The sequence below is a fragment of the Strigops habroptila genome, chromosome 11 (assembly GCF_004027225.2).
Source record: "Strigops habroptila isolate Jane chromosome 11, bStrHab1.2.pri, whole genome shotgun sequence".
NCBI classification, from domain to species: Eukaryota; Metazoa; Chordata; class Aves; order Psittaciformes; family Psittacidae; genus Strigops; species Strigops habroptila.
The window spans coordinates 245,938-255,829 of NC_046360.1; the positions used below are offsets into that span (position 1 = coordinate 245,938).

Consider the following 9,892-nt stretch of genomic DNA (forward strand, 5'->3'; position numbering starts at 1 on the left):
GCCCGCGGGGCGCGGCGGGAGCTGTAGTCCCGGCGGCGGCGGGGGCTCGCGGGCGTTGGAGCCTCGCCGGCTTCGAGACGGCCGTGGGGTAGCACGAGCTCCGCTGCGGGAGGTCCCCGAGAGCGGCAATGCCCCGGCTCCCATGGGAGCGCCCGGACAGACACACTGTTGTCTGCGGCCCGGCGTGACCTCCACGGGCGGCGGGCAGAGCCGCGGGCTGGGGCGGGCCGCCAAATCCCGGTGAGGTGAGGGCTCAGCCCCGAGAGCCGCCACGGCGGGACGCAGCGAGGCGCTGAGCCGAGCCGAGACGGGGGCCATGGCCTCGCCGCACCAGGTGAGCGCTGCCGTTTCTCCACGTTGCGCGGGGGGCCCGCGGGAGGGTTTGTGCTCCGACGCGGGGGAACGCTCTGCAGCTCCTGTGAGGCTTTGCGGGACCGGAACACGCCGTCGTAATGAGTCGAGGGCCATTGAGAAGAACCCCAAAGGCTAGAGGTGGAAGGCAGAAACCTGTTTTAATACAATAACAACTTAATTCTTTGGCACCTTTTATCCCTGTAGTGTAGTTTACTAAATTTTGCAAAGGAAATCGGATTCAGCCCATACTAAGAATGGAGTCCCAGCCTCTGCTGAGACGGTCTGGTCCACGCAGCAAGGTAAGTACTGCCTTGGCCTCTGGAGATGGGTCCTGCAGGGAGTTTGTAGCTTTAACAGTGATGCACACATGAAATTTTCTGGTTTCATGTCTACTTTTAAGTTTAGATTGGATGATCAAGCTCATGAAGTTTTGTTTTTTCCTTAGACATCTAGCTGTGTTGTAAAGTGGAAGCTGTTTCTGAAATGACGTGAAAGTCTGTCAAAGCTGTCAGGAATGTGATGTATGTTAATGATTTTGGGGTGGTTTTGTTTGTTTTCTGTCTCTTCTAGATTCCAGGTCGTACCTACGAGACACAAAAACTATGTTGTTAGTATTTGGTTAACAGAAAGGTCTGAGTGTGCAATGCTAATATGTACCACCTCTGATTTTACTTTTTCTACTGTGCTTGCTGCAGCCCTTACTCTTAATTCATTGCTTTGCTTGTCATTCAGAGAAGCACTTTATATTCTCGAGGGAACTGTACTGTGCCATCAGCAGTGCAATGGTTGTGTTGCTTACGATGAACCTGGATTTGTAATTGTTGCATCTCTAAAAGATGTCAGTGATCACGGCCAAAGTCTGCATGAAATTTTTTATCTTGCTGCAGGTGTTTGAGAGTTTATGTAGTTTTCTAAATGAATGCTTTCACTGTTCAAAACTAAATACGTGATGTATTTCACCACAGTTTTCTCATAGATATTACATGGATGTGGGTTCAAGGCTCTATCTCTTTTAACTCCCATTACTCTGTTCTGTTCTCTAGCTCCCCAGCTGGACCTTGTTTCTGGCTGTTTGTGCTGTTGGAATTGGAGGGACCTTTCAGTATGGGTATAATGCTTCCATCATCAATGCCCCCACCCAGGTAAAACATGGTCTTTTGTTCACAGGGTTGTTCTCCAGTGACGGAGGTGTCCTGTCTAACTGGCTGAGAGGCCAAACGCGCTTCTACTGTGATCACAATGGCACCAAAGCAGGCTTCCTCTCCTATGAAGGATTCTTGTTGCTTTCCAAAGTGGTTTCATGTACATTTGTTTGTACCTCTTATCAGAGGTATTGTGTGTCAGATAAAAGTGACAAATAGGCCACATAAATACCTCTGTTAAAGTCTGTTTTAGAAGGATTAACTGACCGAATAAGGAACATCTTCCACTTACACTTTTGACTAAAATAGCGCAGAACATTAAGAATAGAGTATGACATTTTCAGTTGGAACAGACCTACAACCTGGTTCATCTGTCTGGCCACTTCAGAGCAGACCAGAGGTTAAAGCCTGTTACTAAGGGCATTGTCCACATGCCTCTTAAAAGCTGAGAGGTTTGGGGCATCGACCTCCTCTCCAGGAAGCCAGTTTCAGTGTTTGACCAGACCACCCTTTCTGTAAAATGTCACCACCGTTTCCCCTGATGCAGCTTTGAACCATTCCCATGTGTCCTGTCACTGAATAACATGGAGAAAAGATAGTTATAGTGCAAGGCAGCTTACTGAGAAAGATCTTAGAGAGTCAAAACTTTAATCTGTAGTGTCCAAGTGTCTTGTAGGTATTTTCACCTACTTGTTACTTTTGGGTCCATTGCCCTGGCCTTAAGGATTCTGCATATTTTGTGGGTGACTCCAGAGGTTCTGAGCAGATAGTATGGTGAAAGTGATGGCTATCATCTGCTGTCAGCTCATTTATTTTCTTTTGAAACTGTGAAGATTGAATTTGCTACAGCATCAAATGCTTGTTACAAAGGTTAAAATAACCCGTTTGTGAAAGAACATATAATATGCTGGAACGGAGGGGGAGGCCAGGCAGTTTGTTCTTCTGTGAAGTCTTTGTTTGCTGGCTAAAACTGAAGCCTCTGATTACACATAATGCTACACATTCATCATTCTTTTCTGCAGCACATACACAGGTTCTTAAATGAAACCTGGACTAATCGTTATCACGAGGCACTGAATCCAGATCTGCTGACTTTTCTTTGGTCTGTCATTGCTTCTGTATTTTCACTTGGGGGCCTGTGTGGAGCCATTGTTGGAGGCAGCATGGCAATTTGTCTGGGCAGGTGAGTTCAGAAGGCTTGGAGCAGCACGTTTCCTTTTCCTACTTTCTCGCTGGAATAGAAAGTAAATAAATGGAAAAAAGTGGGAGAAAATGTACCTTAGGTGACTAAAAATGGTTTTCACTTTGAAGCAGAGTTTTCTAGTAGAATTTTAGTTTGCTCCAATGTGACTTTAAAAGGTGAGCTTGGAGTTACAGCCTTCCAGGCTAGTCTTTCCATGACATTTATTGGAATCTAAGTAGGAGTATGCACATGCTGCATGGCAGGAAACAGGTCCCGCATATGCATTTGCAGCCTTCATACCAGTAAGGACATACTGTGTAATCTGTAACATTTCATGTGCATTCTTTATAGATACAGCATAAATGAGCAAACCCTCATTCCTTTCTTCAGTATAAACCCCATTTTTTCCATATTACTAGAAAGGAGATGTTTAAAGAGCATGTTATTGCAGATTTCCTGATTTTTTAATCTTTTTTTTCTTCTGTCCTATTTAGGAAAGGAGCTCTTTTGATGAATAATGTTATAGCAATACTAGCCTCCATTTTAATGGGGATCAGTTTTCCTACAGGATTGTTTGAGTTACTGATTGTTGGAAGGTTTTTGATTGGCATAAATTCAGGTGAATTATTTCCTGTTCCTAATTTCAGTAAACTATGGTGAATGCTAAATTATTGTTACTGCTGATTCTTTAGGTATTGTGATACGTGTTTGTGTGCTGCTTTGTAGATATGATGACAAAAATTTGTGTAGTCTAACTTGGAATCTGAAGGCAGCTAAAGTAACAGGAAACTAACCAAGTCTGATTTCTTACATGTTTTGATTCAATAACTCCTTTCAAAGCAAAATCTATTAATAGGAAAATGTTCTTCCATTTACTTGCAGGTGTTGGGATCTGTGTGCAGCCTCTGTATCTTGGGGAGGTTGCCCCAAAACATCTTAGAGGTGGCATGGCCATGGGGAGTTCCATCTTTCTGACTGGGGGGATTCTGACGGGACAAATAATTGGTTTGAGGTTAGAAATGCATTTTGTTTTCCTGCCTCGTGTTACTCGCATGTCAAGAATTCCAGTTCCCTGCCGCTCCCTGCAAAATATTCATTGTGGCTAGCATTAGTGAATCAACTTCACACTTTACAAGGTCTACCTGTAATAAGAAAACCCTCTTTTTGTCACTTTATTCCCACAGCTGCACACCATCTTTGCTATCTCCCCAGGGAGGTATTCTCAGTTTAGAGCAGCATCAGTAAACCAGTTACATTTACACTTCTCTGAGTTCCTTTCCGTCCTAAATTATTGTATAATTCTCAAGAGCAAGTGCTGCTGCTGACCTGAAGGTGATGTCCATGTGCTTTTACTTTCCTGCGTTGCTAGAAAATGCTGTTTTGGAGAACCTGAAAATAATGCTTAAGACAACACAGCAATAAGCTAATTAATTGTAGGGTTTCCTCCCTTCCCCCCTTTCTTTTTCCATGTCTCTCCCAGGGAATTATTAGGTGGAGAAATGTATTGGCCTCTATTGCTATCCAACAGCTGTTTTCCAGCATTTGCCCAACTTCTATTCCTGCCATGGTTTCCTGAAAGCCCCAGATATCTTCTTATTGACAGGGGTGATGAGCTGAGCTGTGTCAAAGGTAATTTTCAGTGTTTATACTTTCTTTGTGTCTTCAGAAGAGTACAAGGAGTATCTTGGGTTCCAGATTCTCCTTCTGTCTGTATCAACACAGCACATTTTTATTGCCTAGTGCTTTTTGGCCCATGTTTTTCCTCCAGTGAGCTTATATGAAAACAGGGTTTGTGGAACTCAGGAGTCTGTAATTGGTTGTGATTAAAACTTCATTATCTCCTTTCAAATGTATGTTCGTGTTTTGTTACTCTCAGTGAAATCTCTGAAGGTTTCATAATTTTTCTCTTGGACAAAGTAACATACCTGAACTACTTCTCACTGGGTTTTTCACTTTCTCAGGTCATATCACAGGTTCAGTATCAGTTAAACCAGATATTTTCTTCCATTCAGTGATACCATTGTACTCTTCCTGTAAGAAATAATAAAACCCAATATAATACAAAGGAAGTAGCAGAAGTAACTGAAAAATAGTAGCTGGGAGCTGAGACCTTTTCACTGAAAAAGAGGTGATGTTAAAAAAAATGATTCATTGGCTGTTTCAGCAGAAAACTCCTCGTTTTGCTAAATACTCCTCGTAATGCTAAATAAATGAGAGACATTAACAAAGGGGGTTTACCTTCTTAGTATTGATATACTTGTATTCGATTCAATTTTCATTGTATGCATAAATAAAGGAAAAACACTTATCTTGCTTCTCTTCTGTTCTTTTGAAGTGCTGCTGAGGAACATACGAATTTTTACCTGTCTGGAAAAAGTACTAGTAGATAGACCAGTGTGTCTTGTGGAAAGATCTTCAGCATAGGAAGCAACTGCAATCCACCACAGCAAAAAATGTTGGAAACCGGCATGCAAAAGCCAAGTCAAAAAGCAATGTTTTCATATCCCAGCAGATGCCAGGTCATGGTGGACGGAGATATTTTCCAGAAGTTGTGAGAGTATTTTCTTCTTTGTTTAGCTTTGAAGCGATTTCATGGTTCTTCAGAGTATCGCAGGGAGATGGAAGACATACAGCGTGAAAGCTTTGCCTTGGATGGGGAAAAAGCCAAGAAGCCCTGTCAGTTATTCACTGACCGTGCTGTAAGATGGCAGCTCATTACTGTGATTGTGATGACTATGGGCCAGCAGCTCAGTGGGATAAATGCTGTAAGATTTCATACCTACAAACAGCTTTAATAATGATTTAATTTCCATGTGGTTTTCAACCTTTTATTAACACAAAAGATCCACATAAAGAAGCCCATAGAAATGGGATAAGTTGGAAAGAATATCTTAGTGGTACATCTGTGTTCCTCTCTTCAATTTTTTCTCATTTCTGTGTTTCTAGTATGTAAATTTCTTTAAAGAGTGACTTAATACTTGCACATTCTCTGAGAAAGTAGATGAAGGTGGATCAGCTCACCTGCTGTGTCTGGTTTCAGAACGTGAAGTATTATGTTCAGTAGGTTGGATAATTATATTTGCTTTTATCATAGCAATGTATTTACCTAGGTATGAATTAAACAGATTCTTCTTGCTGTTTATGTCAAATTAACAACTCAAAATATAACATACATTAAGCTGTGTGTTTAGTATGAACTTGACTTTGTTTCCAGCTGATGATTTAACTTCCAGGAAAGACCCATTATTGTTTATTTTTTTCCTGTTGTAGATTTATTTCTATGCAACTTACATTTTTGAACAAGCTGGGATCTCAGCAGAACAAATCCCATATGTGACACTCGGCACCGGAGCTTGTGAATGCCTCACAGCCCTCACTTGTGTAAGTAGCAATTTATCTTACCTGCTAATGTCAAGAGTACAGATGCCTCTTAAATAGGAACATCGGTAAATATGAGATCAACATAGTAATGGAAAATGATGTCTTGTCCACAGGGTTTACTGATTGACTACGTGGGAAGAAGATATCTCATCATTGGGGGTTATCTCCTTATGACCCTTTGGAGCATTGTTTTAACGTTCTCCCTGACTTACCAGGTATAAAGAAGGACTCATTTATATTACATGGTATGACTGTAATGGGTGAAAATCTGTGACACTCAAAAGAAGCTGGAAGAGAGGCTTAAACGGCAGCATAAAAAGTGACAGCACTTGAAAGATTTGATCAATTCTGCAGCTGTATTTCCCTAAAATAAGAGATTTGATCATGTATTTGTCTTAAAGCTGCAGCTGCGTTTAATGCTGACAAAACTAAGTGATGGCAAAATGGCATTTACTTTAGCTGTTAAAGTCATTTTAGGATGAAATGCTACATAGTGATGATACTAAGCATCGGTGTTCAGTCATTGAACTGTAAAGTGAACAAACAATATTATCAAGATGCTGAAATTCAAAAGACACTTAAATTCAAAGTGTAATTTCACAAAAACTATTGGAAACTCACTAAAGGGATTCACTTTAAATTATGCTCTAAACTTATCATGCAAAGACGACATCCTGCCTCGCGTTTTACCTGCAGTGATTTCTGTATGGTTGGGGTGAAGCAAGCTGCTAGGCCAGGCAGCAGGTTGGATGAGTCAGCCTTGGGCAGAGGCCTTGGTTTAATTGTTCTAATTGTAACTTCTGTAAATGTCTTTGTTTGCTTTTGAATAATGGGATTTCAAGCTTTAAGTTTGGTCTTTCTAACGCACCCAGTTTCATATGTATATAGTAATGCTAATGTTTCTTTACTGTGCTATTGAAATTTATGTGTAGATAAATAACGATACACGAGGAATCTGTTCATGCTGTGAAAGTGGTTGGTGGCAGCTAACTTGTGGATCAGTGTAAAATGCCAAAATAAAAACTGACAAAATGTTAACAACACGTAATTGCTGTGTTCAATGTTGGTGTCGATTTTTAGCCTCAGAGGACTAATTCCAAATCTCAGCAGAAGTACTGGACTCCATTTAGTATAAATTACTAAATGAACAATATTTAATTTCTTTGAAGCAATACTGTTAAATAAACCAGCCATGAATGACTGTTTATCTTAGAGGGAATAAAATAACAAAAGAAAATGTAACTGTTAAGCCAAACTTTAAAACTGGATTCTCAAAATCTGAACTAAACCTTCTTCTCTTCTGCTGCAGGAACTGTACCCATGGGTGCCTTATGTGAGCATGACATCGATCTTTGCCTTCATCTTGAGCTTCGGGTTGGGGCCAGGTAGGACACAGTAATTAATGCATGTTCTCAAGTGGTGAGGGGGCTGGCAGCAGCTCTGCTCTCTAACGCAGGCACTGATGTTTCTGTAAGGCTGCTGTGCTCTGGCAAAGGAACATAGTGAGCCCTTGTGCTGGTGCATTTAGTCTCCATAGCCTCAGAGTGTGGGTCAGCTATGCATGAGGGGTCTCAGTTCTGCCTTCAGTTCAGTCCAGTCAGACACGAAGCAAGCAGCAGCCTGTTGGGTTTTCCCTTGCTCCCTGAGGAGTGCTGGAATGAGGCTGCTCCTCAGGAGGACACTTACTGCATGGGCAGTGGATTCAAAAATGTGCTCTTATGAATATATATATTTTCCAATAGAACCAGATCAGCCAGTGGCACATCCAAAAGCAGGTCAATTTTTCTAGCATTGGAAATACCACAAATGGGCATTTAGTGTAACAGCCTCTTGTTTCTGAAATTCACTCCCCAGGTGGCGTAACAAATACCCTGATAGCTGAACTGTTCATACAGTCGTCACGTCCTGCTGCTTACATGATAGGAGGGACCATCAGTTGGATTAGTTTCTTCACCATTGGGATGCTCTTCCCCTTCATAGTGGTAAGTGTGTGTAACATATTTTCCTGATTGCCTCACCTCTTGTTTAATCTTCTCTCAGGCTCCACCACAGTTTTTTTTCCTTATGCAGTAGCACTTAAACATAGGGTGCTCACTACCCCTCAACCATGTATAACTAGAGCCAATCTCTCTTAAAGGATTTACTATTTTTCAGAAAAAAATAGTAAACCACGATAAATGAAAATGGGAAGTGATGCCTGAGGGTGGTTTCAGATCAAAAAAACCGAACCAGAGAAGGCATCAGAACTAGAAAAATTTCATCAGATGCAGAGATCCAGGTAACGCATCTCTTAATGGTGCCTTGTGCTTCTGTGGCGAAGTGTAGTAGTGCCTGGGGCTTGCAGTTCACAGCTCTTGAGAGCTCCCAGAGCTCTGTACAGAGGGTTCTGTGGTCAGGAGGATTACTAGGAAAACAGTGAAGGCTTTCATCCCCAGCTTTGTGTTCCCAGTTGAGAGTAAAACATGCAAGGAGCAGCAGGTGACTGGGCAGCCTGACCCTACAGTTCTTTTGTCTCAGTTGAACTCTGCTTCTCAGCAGGATAGTTGGTTTTTTAATGTGTAGCATTGACAAATACTAACAAACATTCAGAAAAAGATAAATAATTTTAACACTCTGGATTGTTCAGTCAGGTTTAAATGTCCTTCCTTTTTTTAATAAAAGACCTACCAAGTGTATTGCGCAGTACTTGGTAGTCTTCTATCTAAAAAACCCAATGTAAAAGGTTACATATAAGGTAAGGATATGTTGAATGGCTTTTTATTAAAAATATCTGAGCAGCAGCATTAGGTGTGAATCAAAAAGCTTTTTATTTTCCAAACGCCACTGTTGGATTTGAAATACATTACACTCAAATAAATTTCCTTTTCAGAACAGACTGAAGCAGTATTGCTTCCTGGTGTGCTTACTGGAGTGCTCCTCCGTGGCTGCTTTCCTCTTCCTTGTAATTCCTGAGACAAAAAACAAATCTTTTCTGGCAATCAAAAATGAATTTCACAAGCTTAATTTTGGAAGAAATACAAAAAAAAAGGAAACGGAGCTTTATGAAAGAAGACGTCTCCATGATGGGTTTTAAAAACCTGTGGGATTTCACTGCTGCAGCAGAACTTCCATGAGGATTACGAACAGCATCTTCTAAACTAGCTGTGCAATGCCATGAACAAGCAGTTTATTCAAGCCTCCTGTGTGTTTAGAGGATGTTTAATAAAAGGCAACTTAAATAACTTCTTTGAAAGATTTAAGGACATTCCTCATCTAGACCCCACCACTGTATCTGTACAAAGACAGGTCAGCGCCTGTCTGAATTACTGCTATTTGTAACACATTTTATTAGAAAGACTTGTTTCCTAAAAGGGTACAAATAAAACAGATTCTGGGGTTTGAGTCTGGATTTATTTTTTTGCCTTAACTAGCATCTTAACATTTGAAACTGGGCAACAGGGTGAAGCTTCTAGTTTTGAAGGTCAGACTGAGTTTTCCTGGTAGTTTCCTGGCAGACTGTCTAGTTTTCCTGGCAGACTGAGATCAACATCACAAAAAGCACTAGGAAGCAGGGAGGACAAGAACTAAATAGTGTTCACCTCCACAGATCCTTCAAGATGGTCTGACAGAACAGACCAAAGGAGAACATGGAGCCCGAAGGACCTGTTGAACGAGCTTTCTGCTTCATCTCCACAATTTTGTCCAAGGCTCTTTCTCAAAAGAAATTACTCATATTTTATTAGTCAAAATGTAAATCTTAATTACATCCAGTGTTTTCACAGCGTGTGCTCTGTGAAACTCGTGTCCGTACCTGTGACTACGGGGACACTGGTCCTACCTACCTCACCCATTA

The 9,892-nt window shown here is 41.4% G+C and overlaps 1 protein-coding gene across 5 annotated transcripts; it reads left to right on the top strand.

Moving 5' to 3' along the window:
- Window positions 1-28: 28 nt before the first annotated feature.
- On the top strand, window positions 29-9,837 carry LOC115614787 (solute carrier family 2, facilitated glucose transporter member 11-like). 5 transcript variants are annotated; one of them, XM_030502111.1, is made up of 12 exons: window positions 29-334; window positions 1,398-1,496; window positions 2,519-2,679; window positions 3,174-3,298; window positions 3,562-3,691; window positions 4,160-4,308; window positions 5,257-5,444; window positions 5,950-6,060; window positions 6,174-6,275; window positions 7,370-7,445; window positions 7,915-8,042; window positions 8,930-9,837. In XM_030502111.1, the coding sequence occupies exons 1-12, from the start codon at window positions 317-319 to the stop codon at window positions 9,131-9,133; spliced, it is 1,491 nt and encodes a 496-aa protein (XP_030357971.1). In that variant the 5' UTR covers window positions 29-316; the 3' UTR covers window positions 9,134-9,837. The 5 variants fall into 5 exon arrangements, with proteins under 5 accessions (XP_030357971.1, XP_030357972.1, XP_030357973.1 ...); XM_030502112.1 differs by lacking the exon at window positions 29-334 and adding an exon at window positions 363-653 and having other exon boundaries at window positions 8,935-9,837; XM_030502110.1 differs by lacking the exon at window positions 29-334 and adding an exon at window positions 364-653.
- Window positions 9,838-9,892: the final 55 nt, after the last annotated feature.

Excerpts from the sequence above, each read along its gene's own strand:
- LOC115614787 (XM_030502110.1), top strand. The coding sequence starts at position 609 with ATGGAGTCCCAGCCTCTGCTGAGACGGTCTGGTCCACGCAGCAAG. Across the intron at positions 2,680-3,173 it reads ATGGCAATTTGTCTGGGCAG|GAAAGGAGCTCTTTTGATGA; the intron begins GTGAGTTCAGAA and ends TGTCCTATTTAG. Across the intron at positions 5,445-5,949 it reads AGCTCAGTGGGATAAATGCT|ATTTATTTCTATGCAACTTA; the intron begins GTAAGATTTCAT and ends TTCCTGTTGTAG.